The sequence below is a fragment of the Merops nubicus genome, unplaced genomic scaffold (assembly GCF_000691845.1).
Source record: "Merops nubicus isolate BGI_N331 unplaced genomic scaffold, ASM69184v1 scaffold2374, whole genome shotgun sequence".
Lineage (NCBI taxonomy): Eukaryota > Metazoa > Chordata > Aves > Coraciiformes > Meropidae > Merops > Merops nubicus.
In genome coordinates this window covers 36,541-56,569 of record NW_008604658.1, presented here as the reverse complement: position 1 = coordinate 56,569, position 20,029 = coordinate 36,541, and the positions used below count along the sequence as shown (strand labels likewise).

At 38.9% G+C, this 20,029-nt stretch overlaps 2 protein-coding genes across 2 annotated transcripts in view; one reads left to right on the top strand and one right to left on the bottom strand.

Annotated features, from left to right (window-relative positions):
- Positions 1-2,440: 2,440 nt before the first annotated feature.
- On the top strand, positions 2,441-4,484 carry SFR1 (SWI5-dependent recombination repair 1). The gene is made up of 3 exons (XM_008939063.1): positions 2,441-2,536; positions 3,680-4,066; positions 4,293-4,484. Exons 1-3 carry the CDS (start codon positions 2,441-2,443, stop codon positions 4,482-4,484), a joined length of 675 nt encoding a protein of 224 aa, XP_008937311.1.
- Positions 4,485-6,922: 2,438 nt separating this feature from the next.
- Positions 6,923-20,029, bottom strand: part of CFAP43 (cilia and flagella associated protein 43) — a 47,358-nt gene continuing 34,251 nt past the window's right edge. Inside the window, exons 25-39 of the mRNA XM_008939064.1 lie at positions 19,803-20,009; positions 18,920-19,018; positions 18,073-18,150; positions 17,141-17,266; positions 16,539-16,658; positions 16,353-16,460; positions 14,704-14,790; positions 14,314-14,402; positions 13,702-13,909; positions 12,897-13,009; positions 11,940-12,096; positions 10,952-11,116; positions 8,915-8,995; positions 7,720-7,873; positions 6,923-7,080 (exon numbers count right to left, since the gene is read on the bottom strand). Of these exons, the coding sequence (XP_008937312.1) occupies positions 6,923-7,080; positions 7,720-7,873; positions 8,915-8,995; positions 10,952-11,116; positions 11,940-12,096; positions 12,897-13,009; positions 13,702-13,909; positions 14,314-14,402; positions 14,704-14,790; positions 16,353-16,460; positions 16,539-16,658; positions 17,141-17,266; positions 18,073-18,150; positions 18,920-19,018; positions 19,803-20,009 (1,950 nt within the window). The remainder of the gene's footprint in view (positions 7,081-7,719; positions 7,874-8,914; positions 8,996-10,951; positions 11,117-11,939; positions 12,097-12,896; positions 13,010-13,701; positions 13,910-14,313; positions 14,403-14,703; positions 14,791-16,352; positions 16,461-16,538; positions 16,659-17,140; positions 17,267-18,072; positions 18,151-18,919; positions 19,019-19,802; positions 20,010-20,029) is intronic.

Genomic DNA, 20,029 nt, shown 5'->3' with positions numbered 1-20,029 from the left:
CTCTGCACTGTCTCGTCCCGGGCCCTGGCCCAGCTGGCTCTCAAGGGCGGGTGGGCCTCCCTAGGGCCGCGGTCGCGGGCTCCCCGAGGGGCCCCTCGCTCCCCGGCCGTGGGCTGTGACTGCGCTGCGTGTCTCTGCGGTGCCCCCTCGGATCCGTGGCTCTGCTTAGGGGCTGCTCAGCCGCCTTTCTGCTTCTCAGGGTGGAAACGTAGCTAGGCAAAAATGGTTATTGAGCGTTAACAGAGCCTTAGGTTGGTGAGAGGAGAACGTAAAAGGAGTGAGTGCTGTTAATGTAGCTGTAAGCAGGAAAAGCGAGACACGTAGCATCAGAGACTTAGCTGAAGTGCAGAATCAAGTAAGTACTGAAATACAGAATTGTCTTTTCCCCTCCTGGCCCGAGTTTTCTGTATGTGCTGGACTGAATTATTTTCCTGTGTGCTAAATGGCATCTCTGCTTGAAGATGTAAAGCCTTTTTACACTGAGATCTTGGGGAAAGGATTCTAAGAGTGCAGGTGACTTATATGAATGTGCTGCGAAGCGGAGAGTTAAAGTAACAGCATTAGTGAACCACTGGAAAAAGTATTGTAGGTGAGGTCATTTGAAGACATATAATCTGCATGAGAATATCAAGGTACAGATTCACAGGATTTTTTTTTTTATAATTGAACAAGCTGAAGCTAGCTCTTGGGCTTGAAATGATTTTGCTGTATAGTAACATTTATTACATATTTGCTACATGCTGTATACTAAGGCATGATGTAGCTTTTTCTAGGCTCTTGCTCACATTAAGAAATAATAGTGATAAATTCCTTTATCTTTAATGGGTGCTGTGGGCTTCCTGATTTATTGATAGATTGGAAAAATACCCAATTAACAGGACTTTCTTTAGTGAAGTCTGGTTGTGTTTTTTTCTAATATAATACTGTATGTTGAATTTTGAACAACTGGGAGGAGTGGTGACTTGTAAGATAAATAAGGACCTGTGTCCTTTGGCCGAGAGCCAGGAAGAGCAGGGTTGCTGGGTTTGTAAGGCTTTGGCATGCTGAAGCTTTGGTATGTTACATCTCTGAAGAGGAAGCCCCTTGTGCCAGTCTTGTGTTGCCCAGTGGCTTGTTGCAGGATTATATTTGTAAGAGGCATCTGTTTTGAAACTTGTAATTGCAATTTGCAGGTAAACACAGGCATAGCTGATGATGCTCCAGCTGCATTTTGGTCATTAGCAGGTGGTTCACTTAACTAAGTAAACATTGCCAAATCAATTTGCAGTTGGCACATGCTGGGAGGTATGACTTATCACTTTAATTAGGACGCTTTTCTGAGTGAACTGGGGATACTTACTTTGAATCTAAAATTCTACTTGTGTGAGTAATTACTTTTTAAGCAGCATCCCCAGAAGGATCAAACGAGACAGCAGATTATTTTCAGACCTCGGTACCCAATCATTTTGTTTCATAGAAAGGATTGATTGTTTATACATGTGGACAATAAAAATCTTGTGGCTCCCAACAATCCTTTTATCACTGCTTGGGCTGCAGTTAAATGGAAGGACTGGTTCTTCTCAACCTGGTTTAGTTTGGATTATTCCTTTGAGTTAGATACGCAGTAAGGGTCATTCAAGTTAAGAAAATACAGTTTATTTGGAGTGAGCTTTTTTTGATGAGTTTGATGCTGCAGGATCTGACCTTGGATTTATAGGCATGCTATAATGGGTTCAATTGCTTCATAATTTGTCTTGCTCCTTTTTAACACTTGAAAGCAGATATCAAATAGGAAAAAAACCCAAACCAAAACAACGGAGAATGCCTGTAAGACTGTGGAAGTTGAAATAAAAATTTCCACAGAGTTTATGACTGAGGGAAAAATAATATAGAAAATGGACAGTAAGATGCTTTATACGAGTTAGAAGTGTTATTAAGAAAATACAGTTTATTTGGAGTGAGCTTTTTTTGATGAGTTTGATGCTGCAGGATCTGACCTTGGATTTATAGGCATGCTATAATGGGTTCAATTGCTTCATAATTTGTCTTGCTCTTTTTTAACACTTGAAAGCAGATATCAAATAGGAAAAAAAACCAAACCAAAACAACGGAGAATGCCTGTAAGACTGTGGAAGCTGAAATAAAAATTTCCACAGAGCTTTATGACTGAGGGAAAAATAATATACAAAATGGACAGTAAGATGCTTTATATGAGTTACAAGTGTTATTCATCTTCTTGAAGAAAAGCCACATTCACAAAGTATGAAGCTACTTAACATGTGCAACAGTTGTGTGACTTATGCAGGTGGGTTGTTTTTAACAGTCAGAAAATAAGCCTTAGTATTTGTTATTTAGAGCTTTTTACTCACTTCTGCAGCCACATGGCTCTTTATAATTGGGTGAAATTGGCACCATACATAATTCATTCTGTCTTTTAACAGAAATTGCTGTCCCTCTCAAGATGGAAGAACCAGTGTTTGGTAAATCACCATCTTTGTGCCACACTCCAAAGGATTCTGGGACAGCAGCTCCGCAGGGGGCTAGTTCAGGGAAACAGGTATGAAAACTTATTTGTTTTCCCAATAATGTGACTCCTGGCAGTAAGAGAAATGCTTGTGAAATCATTGAGTAATCAGAAGTCACTGAGATACGGTTTTCTGGGAGGCTGAAGACAGGCAGTTTGTACCCATAGCTGCAAGGCTGTCCAGGTAAGGAATGTGCTTGTTGTCTTTTGCTCTGAATATGCAGATGTTTGCTCTGAACACAGAGCAATGAAGCAGTACAACCCAAATGCCATACTAATAAATCTAAATACTACTTAGGGTTTGTGTTGGGTTTTGTTACTGTTTTTTCAATCTGTTGTCTTCAGTTTTCTCAAATCCTGTTTTTCTGGATTGCTGTGTGTGCAGAATGACTTCCTGTGAGTTCTGCTTCCCCTGCACAAGGCAGACTGATCAGTCTGTCCACACCACTGAGCTCTGCTTTGCTGTTCATCCCAGCGTGCGTTAGGGCCGCACGGTCACGTTCAGCATCTGGACCTATACAGGACAGGGCTAGTTTGCAAGTGTTCCTTAACTAATCCCTCTCTCCCATATTTTAGTATATTTTCACAGGTAAAAGGTTTAGACATGGGTTATAACAAATAATTGTTAACTTATTTGGAAGAAAAAGAAATAACTTTTTAGATGCTTATCAGTGAAGTATCTCAAAGGATGATCAAGTCAAAATTATATAGATAATTTCTAATGCTCTCAAGTAGTATGCAGATGTCTTATACTAGTGCTAATGCAGAAAGTGTGGTGGGATGGAACAACAAGAAACAACCAACCACTCTTATCTCCATTAAACTAGAGGGGGAAATAGAACTGGATGGAATAAAATTAGCCAAGTTGAAATATACCATGTAAGTTTTGCACAGACTAGATGAATAGGTTTGCCTCAACAAAATACAGGATTTGCTCCTAGAAAATGTAGAGATACAGCTTCCCATATCTCGCAGCTCTGTGTGTAAATACATGTGAAAGAAGAGAATTTGCTTCAAGTTTGTGAAAAATAGAGAATTGGGGAGTCTGTCTTTACAATTATCTTTAGATATATGACATTCTATGTAAATAACCGGGGTAAATGGTTCTTTGAAATTTGATAAAAAATGAGATCCTGATCCTTCTGGCTTGATTTTGTTTGTGGGTTTTTTTTGTAGCCCATGAGTGCAGCTCTGAAGGAGCGATTAAGGAGAACAAGACGTTCGTTTAATGCTAGTTTTACCGTGGCAAAGCGGCTCAAAATAGACGCTGAGGAAGAAGGCTGTGCTGGTTCTGACAAAGAGTGCCTGCCAAAGACAAGTACAGATTGTTCTGGATTACAAGATGGTTCTGAAAACCTGGAAAGAAGTGGCACTGAACACATAGGTTTCAAAAGTCCCTTAGGGGAGAGTGGTCTGTGTGGATCAGCAGAGAATTCTGGTGTGCTACAGGCTGGTCTTGTTCAGCAACAGTCCCTGGAAGAAAAAGTAAGGCTGGTGAAACAAGTGCAGGAGAAGGAAGAACTGCTTCGAAGGCTCAAACTGGTTAAGATGTATCGCTCTAAGGTGAGGCAAACCAAACCTCTAAAAAGGCACTTCTAAGTCATCCTCTAAACTGGAATTCACAGTGTAATCATTTATTAATTTAAGCAACAACACTTTTACTTTTTTGTGTGTGTGGTGTTTGTGTATTGTCTCAGTTTAAGGCAGTTTGTAAAAATAGATCTGCAGGGTATAAAACCCCTCACATTTCAGCAAATGACAGTTTTGTTTCATTTTGTCCCAATTTCAGAACAACCTATCTGAACTGCAGGCCTTGATAGTGAAGTGGAGAAGTAGTACCCAGCTCATGCTCTATGAACTGCAGTTGGCTTTTTCTGCAGATGGCAAGAAAGTGAGTCTCACTCAGCTGATAGATACTTTTGGGTTGGAAGACCAGCTGTTGCACTACAGCAGAACAGAAGAAGATTTTGTTGATGCATAATAAATGGGTGCAAAGCTTTCAATTCTGTGAACACAAGAGCAGAAAAGACTGAATGAATTCTGATCGCCTAAGAAGAGTTGATCAGGCCATGGACTTCATGCTCTGAGGTTAGAAGGCTTTCTCAGGAGATACTTGAAAAGCTCTGTATTTAGATACAGTAGGCACTTTAAAAGGCATCAGCTGACAGGAAGGATGGAACTTGTGTTGTTTTGGAAAAGCTGACGTGATAACTTGATCAGCAAATTGTTATTGAATAAAAATTAAAATTAAATCAAGTCATACTTCAACAGGAAGAAGAAGCCCATTCTTTGATTAGTTTTTCCATGGTTACTTGTCTTGAAATAACAAAGTCAAGTTAATTGTTGTTTCTGTTGATGTTCAGGTGGGGAAGAGTTCAGTTCTTTGTTCACAGATAGAGCTGGTTTTATACATGTCCCTGCTGCCAGTCAGTTAATGGCAGCATTTTGCGAGTTAAGTAAAGATAACTAATTTTCATGTTGTTACTATTCTGAAGCTGCAATGAGATGTTCTCAGTATCTTTAATTATAATTGAGAGAAATGTGCCATAATGCAACCATTTTCAGATACTGGTCCAGACAGTTGTCTTCAGGGCAGCTGTCTCTTCAGCATTCTGCCACAGCCTGAAATAAAAGAAAGGAAGGCAAGAAAACTGCAGCCAGCATCTGTCTGCTCTGCTACTTCACGTGAGGCCAAGGTGCTTTCTCCTGACAAATAAATAAGAACTCCCATTAGACAAAGCTGTGTTTTTCTTCAAATGCAGCATCATAAAGCTGAATAAAATATTAACATTGATCCTTCAATAAATGTTGTATTTTTTATCTTTACTTGAAACTGCGTATCTTCTCATCATGGCCTATGCACCAAGTGTGTTGACTTCTCTCTGCTTTTATTCTCCTTGGAATCAGCGCTTGTCAAGTGTAGCAATACATAAATCTTAACTAGCCCACAATTCTCTCTGCTGTGAATACTGTTTTATATGCAATCGCATTGCTTATTGGTTGTACCTTGACTGCTTTGTTTACAGGTGGCACTTCCTGTTTCCTTAAGGGAGCAATTTCTTACTTATCTCAAGGGAAAGAAAATCAAAGTTCATACAGACCCTTTCAACACTGACAGGGCTCATTAGACTTAAATTTACAGCTTGCTTCTAAGAATACTGATTGTTGCTGTCCACAGAATTAATGAAAACCAACCTTTATCCCTAATCACATTTTGAGTATTAAGACACTTTCTTGTGTCTCTTAGATCAGTAAGAGAAGATAATGGTGCCTGGTGAAGGAGGTGGTTCTGTTTCCCCAAAATCCTTGGTGAATTTGTAACTGTGCTACTTCTAGGGAACCTTCATTTTTTTAAGAAAAAAGTCCTGCAAGATGAATATAGATGTAATTGGCATCCTTACAGATGCCAGTTAGAGACAGTAAAGCAAAAAAGGAGGTGGTGTACAAGACGTAGTTTTCCTTACAAGTGTAGAATTTTCTTAAACTAAGGTATCAAAGTTATTAATCAAATCTGGTTATCAAAGCTATTAATGTTCTCACAATGGAATGAATGTAGTTTTTATGAAAAGAGGAGAAGAATTTATAAAGCTATTAATGTTCTCACAATGGAATAAATGTAGATTTTATGTGAATTTATGAAAAGAGGAGAAGAATTTACACACTGTGGAAGAGGGAAATAAAAAGCGGTGAGCATGCCCGAGTAGGTAGCTCAGTCTCCAACAGTGGTTAATTCTTCCAAGGGTTCTTTATCTTTCTTAGCTGTCTTGAAGAAATCTGGCAGGCAAATAGGCCACATATCAAGGTGAAGGGGTCAGAGAGAGCAGCAACTCTTTCAGGAGGCCAGATGCTTCCAAACCTGGTTTTCCTGTTGGCGCCAGCCACAGCTACTGGTGGCTGTGAGTAATCGTGCTATCATAAGGCACAGCAGCTTTTGGGACAGCCAGGTACCACACATCTTCATCTTCTTGGCAACCTACACTTGTGCCATCACAGGTGTAAATATATTTAAAAAACCAAAATGCATTCAAAGCCACAGACATGAATTCTAGTAGATGCAAATTCATGATGTCTTACAGCACTTCTAAAGTGTTCTAGTTGCCTATTGCAGATTGAGGATATACAAATATACCTGTTCTATCAGCCTGCAATTTCCTGTACTCTCTGTCTTCTGCAGTGAGCTACATGGTTTGTATAATCAGAACAGCAGAAATAAATCTCATGAACTGAAATAGAATGGGGTTAGGACTAGGTATAAAATGTACAATCCAGACAAACACGCATCTTTCAAACTGAAGTTATTTTAAAAGAAATGACAGAAGAAATAGTTTGTGGAAAGAAAAGTTCAGGGAGAAAAGGTAGATGTCCAAGCTCTTTTAGGCAAGACTATGGTATATTATACATCTACCTGGGCTCTGATTTTTAAAGAACTGGGTATGTTCTCAATCTCAGTCTTTCAACTTCTGCCTGAAGAATTTCAAACTGTTCTTCCTGCTCCTTTACAAGCCCCCGTAAGTGTTTCTGCTTCAAAATCTCTCGGTAACGCTGCTTTGCGATCTTCTGAGAAACATGCTGTGTGTCTGCACAAAACAAAATATAAGGGTTAGCTTCTACTTGTAGGGGATGCATAGTCTATATTATATTTATATTAGACCTGGGGTTATTCCAAATTCTCTATAAAATAGGCAAGCATTTTAAAAAAGGTTCACAGTTGGGCTTAAGAGCCTTTGTAATACTGAATAAAGCAAAAAATTTCAAAAAGGCACTGAGAATGCTTCCTTTAGTTTCCTTCCTGTTTCCCACTAGTGGAAAGATCTCTACAGTTTTTCTAATAAAAAAATCCTCCTCAGCTTCATGGTACTTCCTCTCTTCCTTTGAATGTGTGGAAAGAAGTGGATTGAACATTTCTGAGAAAGAGTGAAAGCATATTGCCTAATGAAGGCATTAATGATTATAATATTTTGACTTACTTTCAGCAATTTAGTCAATTAACTTCAGCTACAACAGCAGTAATCTGTACGTATGCTCTTACATGTGTTAAATGGTTGTGGCAGAAAGGGCACTGCTAATTGTGCGCATTGAGTAGTAAATTCAGCAATAAATAAAGCAAGGGCTCCTCGCCCCTTAGCTGACACTGATGGGGAACAGGACTGTTTAGCCTTGGAGATATCTTCTGAGTGTTCTGTGGTTGTGAGTTCAGGTGCGTTCCTGGGACTCACCGGCTGCCGCGCAGATATGCCTCCTTTCTGAAACGGAGACAAGCTTCTCTTTCAGCTCCAGGCTGAGCTTGTAGTTTGCTTGCTCTTCTAAACTGATGCGCTTCTCCAGCTCCTTAATTCTTTTCTGACAGTTCTTCACATTCTTCCTGTGCAGCTGTCCATTTCCAAATTAATAAAGCAAATATATGAGGTTATTCAAAGCTGTTCAGACAAACTTGCGATGGAAATGGGTGATCTTAAGCGCTGCACTGTAGCTCAATAAACGTTCACGTTTTGATTGTCCTAGTAGCACGTTCTAGCTTTACTTCCTATAGTGTCTTTCACACACACTGTGTTCTGATATGCTTTATGGAGTTCTAATACAAGTAGCAGACAAGGAACAAAGAGGTATGGGTCAAGGAGACAAATATTAAAACTTGAAAGGCAGAGAGAGGAAAGGAAGTCAGTGGGACCACTGAGATGAGAACACTCAGCTGCTGGGAGCTGCTGAAGAAAGGGTGGTTGTGCTGAAGCTATTGGGTGTGCTGTAAAGGGACAAGATAAATACTGAAGTTTGAATAGGAAGAGGAGGTTGATGCTGGCTAGAGTACCTGGAGAAAATCCAGTGAAATCACTTAAAACCAGGGATAATCATAATCTGAATGTTGAAATAGATGAGGGAGCTAGCAAATCAGATTGTTGTGTGCCTATTCTTTTGACTATAGGGGGCAGTGATATTTTGAACAGGCTGCTGCTTCTGAAGAGAAACATTGAGCAGTGAAGACTGGAAGGATGCGTCATTAGAAAAGGAAGAGTGAGTTTTATAGGCAAAGCTGTGTAAGAAGTGATAAGCAGATCTGCATTCAGAAGCTCAGGAGGGAAAACATTTAATTGCAGTAACAGAGCAAGGAGATTTCTCTCCACAGGTTGATCAGTGCAGCAATCTGTGTATGATGACTGCTTCGCATGACCTCAGAGACCCACTGCCGTAGGCAGCTCGGTGCAAGCTGAAGAAACACTGAAAGCCAGATGAATAAATACATGGGTCTATATATTCATTTGTGTCTGCTGTTATGGCCATGTTCCAACAGTCCCTAAGTAAGCACCTCTGTATCAGTTGCACTTGTTCCTTACAAACACCTCTTGCTAATGAAAGAGGACTTGCATTTAAACTAGGGATGTGTCTCACAAATGTGATAGTTCATTTAGGATTTACCTTATCCATGATGTCAAGAGTCTGCTCCATCCCTGAGATGTGGCGGGTGGTGCAGCTGTCATAGTCCAGCACAGTAAGGAACTAAAGAATTAAAAACAGAAAAAAAACATCTTATTAAGCCTGTTCCAAATTCAACAACGATAATCACACTGTGAAATGCCAAAAACTAGAATTCTGCACAGTGGAAAGTCTTACTAGTGATCACAAATGGACACTGTAAAGATATTCTTGTCTGCTGTTTGAATAGTAGACTGTACAGCTGTTAAAAAGAATGTTATCTTTTCTATGGTAATGGAAACAAAGACCAAGAAAATTTGTTACGAGATTGTCAAATCAAGCTATACTTTTGCTTATAAGGTGGTCTGAGCTATCACAGCTGGAGGCCAAAATACTGTACAGTCTGTATTTAGGCCAGAGAAGAAATTTGTTATTTTTCTGTCAAGTGTTTCCTAGTAATTCTTACTTCTTTTATTGCTCTTATATCTGCATAGAAATTCAAGTTTCAGAGAATGTAGTAAAGATTTTTTTCATGGGCACACTGCTACTAAAATACTTCTTTATGAAATGATAAATGGTAAAACAGGCTGTATGACCCCTAATGGGCAGTAAACAGGTTTCTGTAGATGTAGATGCATCCTTCCTGTCACATCAAAGCAATGGGTAAAACTTTGTGGACTGCTCTTGTTAGAAGAGGAGAAAAAAGAAAGACCCAGCAGGCTCCTTGCATGCAGCAGGAAACTGCTTTCACTCACTGCTTTAGTAAGAGCCCTCATTCCAAGTGTTCTCAGATCCTTGCCTGCACACATTTATCTAAGTCACCTTTTCTTCTGTTCCAATTGTTGAGGTCTCTACTGCCTTGTCTTTCCCACTAACCTGACATTTCTACTCAAAAAGTGAAGTCAAGCCCCTCAGAGCATTCAAATTTTTATTAAACTCATATATGCCTTTGCTATGGGCAAGCCTGACTCTCTCTGAAGGGCAATAGTCCTGCTCATCAGTTTAAATGAACTTTCAGCTAATGGCAACACACTGGTGATAAATTTGCTACAAGAACATCTCAGCATGTTGTCACATCACCTCTCTGGAAAGCTGTTTTGTTGGTGTTGCATATGGAAGTCCCCTGGCTGTGATTCAGAAGTGAACAAGCAGTTTGGAGAGCAGCAAAACAAATGAAGCCTGAGCAAAACAAGTCTTTTGGATTTTATTTTAATCTTTTGAATTCCAATATCCTTATCTGCTTTCCAACGTTCTTCATTTTGTCTGTGCTTTACAGCTCTTCTGCTTCAATATCTCCAGCCTTACCCATCCTTAAACATCCCCTACTCCAAACATTTGTGACCCCCACCCCATCACCACAAACCCATCATCTTTCCCTGCAGTCCTCTACATCCTGTACTATAGTATCTTCAGGCTTCCCTACAGACTTTCTTCTTCCTCCTCTCTTCTCCCTCTGGTATCCTTGGCTCTCTCCACAGCCTTTACCTGTGCTTTCTGGCCTGCCAGCTGGGCTTGTTCAAAGCTATGTGGGTGCTGACTTGCTGGCCAGCTGTTGCCTCTTGCCTGCCAGGCACCGCAAACAATTCCCCATCCTTCTGCTGCTGGGCCAAAAAATGGCAGTGAGTGAGGCTCAGTGTAGCTCCTGTAGGAACACTCCGTCTGTATGCTGAGCAGAAGTTAGGGTATTTCTGTGAGATACCAGATGGGGGCACCTCAGACCTTTCACTTAAAAGGAAGTTAGGTTGCTTGATTTGTAAGATCTGTTCCTTGTGGCTGCAAAGTCCTGATTCCCTACTCGCAGTGACAGTTTTGAAACACTACGAGTTAGGGCTAATTTTGCCTTCGTTTACACCTGAACATACTAAAGAACTTAATCACTGATCAATCTCAAGAGTAAAAGGTTCCTCTAAAACTCAAGTTGTTGACATGTTAGCCATCACATTTCTTTGCAGGAGTAAGACTTAGAGGTATAAATGATCTTACAGGTATAGGCAGCAAAATTTTCTGCAGTCAAAATATAAATTAGAGAAAGTAACTCACTAGCTGGCAATCTTTGGAAATGGGTAGTGTTACAATATCCTGAGCCTTCTGTTTCAGATCTTCTATCTGCATTCTCATTTTCTTATGTTCCCATTCCAGCTGAAATATCCCTTTAGAGAAGTCTTTACATTGCACCATGCTAGCAATTTTTTTTTCTCCTTGAGCCTGAAAAAATAGATTAATCTTAATTATCACTTTACAAATTATGGAATAATTATTTGCAAGAAGACAGGGAGGCCTCCAAAGTTATAACCTTACTGAGGAAAGCATGCTATACTGCAGTCTCTTTCCAGACTTTGCCCCAGATGGTTATTTTTGTGGATTTTTGTTCTTTTTGTGCCCTGTGCTGTAGTTTTGTATCACAGAAGGAGATGAAGAAAATTACAGCTAACCTCTCCCTCCATCTTTATATCTTTTATAAGAAAACAAAGGCATTTTAGCTCTACAAAGTACCTGCTTGCTTTGTATAAGGTATTTTGCAGTCACTACTGAAAGCTTTGTGCAGTAGCAGTGAGAAGCAATTTCTGTACAGCTAGAATGCCCCAAAAAAAGAACATGAGAGTATGAAAAACTGTTTTAAGTATGATCACCAATTTCACCTTACATAAAACAGTGTATTAATTTTTAAAATCTTAATGTAAGCTACTGTTCAAATGCTTCTTAACATGACTGTAAGTTTGCCTTGCAGGAATTTTTGGACTGGTGCCCAGGATATTAGCATTTCTATTTACAGGGTATGTAAGTGATGGTGTGCCTAAAAACTGTTGCCATTTCATTGATTTGAATTGCATTGATCAAACATCAAGAAAGCAGTCTGTAGTGCAATCTTTACATCACAGAACTCTTAATAGCTTCTAGATTACAACTGAGCCTACTGGTGCGTAGCAGTGAATTGAAACTAGATGTCCAACTGGAGAAAAAGCAGAGCCCCTCAAGGACAACACGTTTGTTTAAAAAGCTCGGATTTTTTTTGGATAAGGTAAATTACCATGATAGAGCAATTAAGTTCTTCAATAACACTCCTATTAATGAGAATGGCATCAGCGTAGTCTGGAATCTCAGTACTTTCCAATTCCACCTGTCCTTGTTTTAGCAAAAACTGGACAGTCAAATTCAACTGAAGTTTCACTTTCTCCTCCTGCAGCCTAAAATGGCAGAAAACAAAAACAATGTTTGGTGATTTCAACAGGATTATATTAGTCCTCCCATGATTCTCCAAATGTTTATGTTTGTTACCGGTAAGTGGTATGTTTGTGTAGGGGTTATTCTTTGACAGCCTGTTTTCTACTTGCTCCCAAAGTGACTACAGAATTTGCATGTTATTTCCATATCTGAAGTTTTCAATCCTGGATTCAGTTTACCATATTCTAGCAGATGTTCTAAGAGCAAGTCTTGTTACTGAACAAAAATCTTGACAATTGAAAATGAAGTGGAGGAGACTCCCAACCAGCATCCATTTTCTTGTGTAATTTATCCTGGGGTTTGTTCCACAATGAATGTGAAAATTATGTCATGTATGTGAAGAAATGAAATCTTGCAGGTCCAAGCAGGTCAGTGAGATCAGGTGTCTTTTGGCATATTGCAATTAGGAGTGATTGCTGCCTCCTAGGCCTGAAGGAGCAAAATGTAACTGAGCTAGCTAGCGCATCTATGGCCTTGGGGGCTCTGGGGGATTGATGGTGTGATGGCGCTTTTGGGGCAGTCGGTGTGCATTGAAGTCCATGCCGCAGTCCTTACTGATGGTGTTACTTAAGATGGTAGATTGAGGCTGGTTTGGCCTGCTCACGTGCTGCAGTCACACCTCATTTCAGAAGCAGCACAGGACTCTTCCTGAGAGGAGTCCCAGGTAAAGGGCGTTAGGAACACAGCTGTACAATTCTGTCTGTAATTCTTTGTTGGCAGCAGATTCAAATGTAGCGGAACATAAGAAAAGAAACAAAATTACCAAGTGAGTTCTTGGAAAATGTCTTCTATTTCTGACTTAATCTTCTTGTCCTCATCCATCCTTCTCTGGAGAAAGGCCTGCATTTCTGTCAGTGTCAGGGCCCTCCATTTCACCTAAGCAAGCAACACTGTGACATTCTGAACTTTGTCAGTGTGTCAGGACAAGCCTCTTCAACAACAGAGAAGATAAGTTCTTAAGAAGCCATATGTATGTATAAATATGCAGAGGTTACATTCCTTATGCTCTGCTCAGAAACTTATTTATTAATTTATGCATAGTTCATTCACATGAACGGAAATCATATTTTCTTATCTCTTGCTCAAAGGTCATGCATGTCTGTCTCTGGATAATTCTAAACAAAGAGCTTGCTAGAACTTTACAGCAACATCCTTTGTTAAGAACAGCTCTTCATGTTCTAGGAAAAAATGGGCATGCGTTGCCACAAATGTAGAATGCTAATGAGAGAGAACTGCTCCAGCAAATGATGGAAATCATATACCTTAACTTTATTTTTTGGTACAGATAGAGTTTTAATGAAACTATATCAAGGTCAAAGTAATTCTGATCAAATCCATCCACATTAATATGCTAATTTTTCCTCTAAAGAAGACCTAGAGCTGTTTTCCCTTGATGACATTTATATTATTCTGAACTGAATGTGGCCAGAAGTCACCTTCAAACTCAAATACAGCTTATGTATGCTGCATTGTCCTTTCACAAGTAGCTTGACCCTACATTTGAACTCCAAAGAAGTTTAAGACCTGAAAATATCAAGAATACTGACAAAATAAAGAATTTTACATACCAGCTCCTCACTCTTCATTTTATTTCGTCTAGCTAGACAAAAATGTTTCCATATAGACAGATCTAAACCATTAGGCATGTGCTCAGGACCATCCAGTTCATCCATGGCTTTCATTAAAAGGGCAACTGCATCTTTGTAACCTTCAGCTGAGGCTGAACAATCCCCATACGGGTTAGCTGTGTCAGGGAGCATTTCTGTCATGGGGGTCCTAGTGCACACACACAGTACAGTACATTACAGAATTCCATGGGGGTTTTTTTTGCTCACTGAAAAGAAGCTCACAAACAACTAAGAAAATGTTGTACTCTCAGTTTCTTGCAAAAAGCCAACAGGTAAGACTGCATCTTACACAAAATAAGAATATATGTTTTTGAGACCCGATGAGTATTTAGATTGCATTTTTAAAAGACTGTGGGGTGAATAAGGAAATGTAGGCACTCAAAATAATAACTGTAAGTACGATAGGAAATTGACCATTGTTAAGTATCTAATAGAAAGCAGGCACCTCACTGATTACCAGAATAATTTAGATTACTGAAATTAATAACATTCTCATGCTTGACTCACAAGAAATATTAATATTTAAACAGATGTAATCAGGGGAGATCTTACTTTGGTCGTTGTTTGTAAAGCTGGAGAAGTTCATCACGGAGAATGTCTGGTAGGTCAGCAAATGCCTTTGTAAAACCACGTTCCAGATTCTAGAAGGGAAACAGAAAGCTTTCTTGTTACCACAGTGTTCATTTAAAAAAAGCATCAACCTGCCCACACCTTAGAAATACAGAATATGTTGCTCTTCCAAGTGTTCCCAAGCATCACAGGAATCTGGACTACTTCATAAATTCTTCTATGCACACACTCTCCTTTACTACTTCATTTCAGCGATCAGCAAGTTGACCAGAACTCACCCCACGCTTACAGGGAAGTATGTTCTCCTCATTATCAAGACACAGCATTAACTTTTTACTTTCTGAACCTCCTTGTGTTTGTCAAGAGTCTCACCTTCTCTTCAGCTATTGCATTTTCATAGGTGTCTACGTAAGCCTCAATTTTTTGTTTTGTAGTCTGGATTGTTCTTGCAGTCTTGACCTATAGCAAACCCAAAAGATTTCAGGAATGAAACTCAGCCAGCAGAAGCACCGAATGGCCATTCGTATACACTGACAAAACTGACTCCTATTTCTAGAGAAAACCCTGTGAGCTATTTTTACTAACAATATAATGCCTTCTTCAGGGGGTTACTTGTAGATACTGCTAAAAGGTGAGCAGCTGCAAAATTAAACTAGTCCACTGCTTAAGAAGGTAAGAAATTTGTAAAAGAAAAACTTTATACAAATGCTTACAAGTTTTCTTTTTAAACTTTGAATATAAGGACCTGTGTTGATACTTGTTCATATTTGCAGAGATTTCCTTTCACTTTCATGTCATCACAGGTAAGACCAGTCAAAAATTCTCACGTGTTGTTCAGTGGAAGGCTCTTCATTTGAGAATGCAGTTTTTCTGTTGTCATGACATAGTTCTGCTACATGTCAGGATACTAAGCTCATCTGTTTAATCAAGGCTGTTAAGTGCTTATACTCTGCTGAGGAGACAGTTTTGTTCTATTGGACAGTTTACATGGACCAAAAGACATACCAATGGGAACATTTAGAAATTTTTTTTTTTAAAAAGATATATTTTGAATTATGTAAGCTGGTATACATTTGTCCTCAGCTAATTTTAAACTAGCTCAGCCTATTTAGTGGTATGGGCTAGATGCTTCCTTTGGAACCTTTCCCTATAGCTCATATACAAATGGCTGCTTGCAGCTCCATACACAGAGGTCTGGTACAGTTCAAGTAGATCTGACGTGAGGAGGCATTAGTATATTATCTGTGTCCTCAGGGACAGCTCCACAAAGACAAAAGTGAGCAAATGGAATAATACTGTCCCAAGAGCCAGAATCAGCCTGCAGAGTACTGTCACTTAGATCACCAGTCACACAAGTATTGGCAAAACACAGGAATTGGAACTGTCACTCAAATTAATTACTGTGGGCAGTAAGCGCTTGTATAGAAATCCAGATCTACCACTTGTGCTCACCAGTCTTTTGTTGACTTGTACATGGTTTGACAGGGACAGGTAAACTCTTCAGGAGACTGAATTGGTAGGTAAGACTGTAAACACCTTGTACTCCGTGGTATGTTCTGCTTCCATGGTCAGATACTGACACACCAGCCCTGTCTATGTTTTGAACTGGCAAACAGAAGCCAGCATGGCCTGCCCTACATTAGACACCTCAGTGAAAAATATGATGGCATTACACATTCTTTTGTGCATCTTGCTCTCATAAAACCCTCGTAATTGGTGCTTCCTGCTTGATACTGAATACTAAAGAATATTATAGTTAGCAAACAAATAGCAGCATGCCCTTCTGAACGTATGGTGTTTTACCAGAGAACTCCTGATGAATCAAGATGAGTATCTACTCAAAAACATATGTATTTATAATGCATGTTGCCTGTACACGTTAGAAAAAAAAGATCAGTGACTCTGTAAATTATCAGAAAATCACCTATGGCAAAATTTTGCTTTAGAAAGAGCAATCTTCACAAGAAACTACTGTAAATATTACACTTTTCCTAAGAATAGCATTCCAAATGGTAACTTACTTTTTCTTTCTGCTTTTTTGTAAGGTAATTATGAAGTCCAGCTTCTCTAGTGTTTAACTCTTCATCCAACAGTAAAGCATAAATGAGGTTGACTATTTTGAGTTCTTCCTGTGAAATGATTGTAATAAAAAATTTTAACATTCCTGCAGCACAGAGGGAGAGATTAAAAATTGTTTTCTGCATTACCTGATAGATGACCATCTCTAATTTCACTTTCTTTTCAGAGAGTTTGCATACACACTCATCAAAATTTTGTGTTGTTTCCCGGATGGAATCTTCAAGTTTCTTCAATTCATTCTCCAGTGCCTGGGGAAAGGAGGGAGAAGAGCAGCAATGTTACATCTGGAAGAACAAAGAAGCTCTGAAATAATAGTATATCAGATTCTGGGGAAGCCAAAAGGTCCCAGAAATCACTTGTTTGGAAGGAGAGTGCTTCCAGGCTACCTAGTTATGTTGTCCAAATACCATTTTGAAGGATAAATATGGTTTTATTATCTGTATATGGCATCAGCAACTCTGGGTATGGAACTGAAAAAAAACCCCAACATTTTAGGAATACTGGTATGTTTGTGAAGAAAAGTTACCATTTGTCACATATTAATTTGTATAAGTAATAATTGCCTTATTTTACTGTCTAGGCTAGGACTTATTTAATAGGCCACATGATCTTTGTTTTTCCTTTGTTCTCTTATTAGTATTCATTTTTTAGAAGTAGCTCCTGAGAAGGACCAGAAGCTTTGGTCATGAGCACTGTGAACAAAACCACTCTGTTTCGTATTTTAGTTTACCCTTCTAAACTTTTCTTTTTCTTCATCCAGCTCCTTGACTTTTTTCTCATGTTCTCTAAATATTTTCTTTTCTTCATTATTCCAAGTATACTCGGGCTTGGATATAAAAGGAGGTGGAGGAATGTCCTGGAAATATTCAAGACAAATATACTTCAAAAGCAATATTAAGTCGCCATCAGCATACTAACAAACTATAGCACACATCAAATGTAATGAAATGTATTTCTTAGTGGTAAGTAAGGTGCAAGCCTTAAGTCCAAGTAACATATACGTTCATTTTCTCTCTGGTCTGTTGCTCTCACCAGTGGTTTTAGTGTGTATATATTGTGCTATTCTCTCTCACTTGCTTACAGGAATTCACTACTGGATCTTGTAAAATACTAGCATTTTGTATTCAAACATACTACTGTCAGTACAAGACATACCACATTTTCTGTTTCAGAACCCCAAATTTAATGACACGCTAATGTATGCTTTTAAGTGGAGTCCTAATTTCCCAAACAGATCAATTCCAGGGAGAACACTTGGATCTGCCCTATCCTTTTTTCTGTGACACTCCTTCACATTCTTTCCTTTCTTTACTACCTGTATTTGCTGAGTTAAATAGAATATGGTATTTTTCTGTAAGATCTCAACCACGGGTAATAGACTCTTCTCAGCAATACACTTGTTGTAATGATGATACCAGACTATGTTCCTATACTATTCTACTGTGATAGGGACAGGTGTCAATGGGTAAATCATATGCAGGCACTAGAATCTCGTCTCTTTTGACACCAGTGTATGGTCTCTTTTGGAGTCTATCTAGGCATGATGCAATTCTACAGTTCTCTTTCTGCTGTCACTTAGGTTGGAAATATTTGCTAGTTGAATTTCATATTTGCTTAAAAGCCCACAAGCAACCTAAATGATATGGCAGAAATGCTACTCACAATTTTCAAGATGTCTTCCTTTTTGACTTCTAGCACTCCACCCATCATGTCATTAAGAGCTCGGATTCTTTCATTGTCCTGGGGATGACCACAGAAAAGTATTTTAGGGTACAGAAAGAAGTGTAGTAACTGGAAGTTTTGGGAACAATAATAGGGTACTTTACCTCTAGGTCACCCATACGATTATATTGTGTGTCACTAGTAGATTAATGCTCTTCAGAGATGCATGTGAAATATGCTAGAAGTCTCAGAGCTTTTGCTGGTGGATGGATGTTCATAGACCAAATAACTTACTAATTATTAACATTCTGGCAGTTTTGAAAGAAATACATAGGCATAGATTGCTCCTGGCCAGTTGGCAGGCTTGGATGAAGGAAGTTGTAGTGTCACTGTCTTACTGTGCATCTCTTTTGGGGCCAGAACCTTCGTGGGCTTTTCAAAGATACATTTTAATGCCAGAGAAAAGTGCTATGATCTTGTGGTCTGATCCTTGAAGAACATAGATCACTCTGTCAATAAACACATATCCAAAGCAAAGCTCTTGATTGAGCAGTAGCATGCATTTAGAAATCTACCTAGTCCCCGGTCACCTGATACAGTATTTTTAATTACCATTAAGCACATTCTTAAAAATTGTTATCCTAAGACTAAATCTTTTCTTCCCCCAGCTGAGCTATGTAGTTCTGACTGTAAACAATAAAAAAGAAGGGGCACACATCATCATCATCATCACCACCTACCATTTAAAATTTATTCTCCCATACTACATTCCTGGAATATTCCAGTGCAGCATTACCTAAATAAGACTAACCAGACACAAAGGTCTATTCAGTAAAAAGGATACTACTTTAAGTACCATAGCAGCAAGATTTCTTTCCATTTCAAGTTTAGCCAGCATTTCTGCTTTCTCTCTCTCTTGCTCAGTCAAGTATTTTTCAGCTTTAATCTGAAGGAAGAAAATGAAGTTCATATCAGAGTTCTTTTCACTAAACATGGTCACACATGGACTAGGAACATTTGGAAAGGTGGTGTAAAACTAATTCTTAGTGCTTTTTGTATCTCTGCTCTGTGATAACATCCCTCAAGAAGAAAATTGTTCTTCTGAAGAGCTCCAAAAGCTATATTTAAAAATGATAATATGCAAACTACCATCATTTTTGTTGATACTAGTTATGTTTTATTCACACCTTTTCTGACAGTAGAATAACACAGACTGGTGGGAGAGCAGAGAAAAGTGGGGAAAGGCTGACCAAAAGAGCAGATGATATCAGTGGAATGTAGTGTCAGAAAAGGTGTTTATTTATAAATTATAATTTGAATTGATAAGTATAGTACTATGTATGCTTTAGTACCTAGATACTTAGTTTGAAACTACTTAGTCTCAAAATGGTGCTCAAAGAAAACAGAAAAAAACATTATCTATGGAAGTAACCCCTGGTTTGAATCTTAGAGTCAGGAAGAGGGGGAATTTCTACCTAATTTATGGGCAATTAAAAACTTTTAACAGCAATAAATTAAGATTGTATACATTATTTTATTAATTTCAGATTGTCTTATTAAGAGCTTTCTCCCTAAAAAGGGAAGGAACACAAAGAGTCCAAGAGATTATTTTAAGTACACGCTCACATCTGTTTTAAGGCTTTTCAGTACTGACACAATGTCTGGAAATGAGAAGAATTAGAGAACTGTATTTGTAGTGGGTGAAAGAGAAAGATTTCTTTTTCAGACACCTCTGAATCCTGAACAGTGAGCACTCGCTCTGGTATCTCATCATCTGTAAGATCTGTCTCCCAAACTTCCACTTGGAGGTCCAGTTGTGCCAAGATTTCTTGGATCCTCAGGTTTCTTTCTTTCACTCGTGCTATCTCCTGCTCTTTTTGTCGTGCAACTTTGTCAAATTCCTTATTAAAAGCAGTTTTCACTTTGTAAATGATGTCCTGAAATACCGAAAAGGGAA

Coding starts and splice junctions, on each gene's coding strand:
- SFR1 (XM_008939063.1), top strand. CDS start 2,441: ATGGAAGAACCAGTGTTTGGTAAATCACCATCTTTGTGCCACACTCCA. Junction 2,537..3,679: donor GGGCTAGTTCAGGGAAACAG/GTATGAAAACTT, acceptor TTTTTTTTGTAG/CCCATGAGTGCAGCTCTGAA. Junction 4,067..4,292: donor TTAAGATGTATCGCTCTAAG/GTGAGGCAAACC, acceptor TCCCAATTTCAG/AACAACCTATCTGAACTGCA.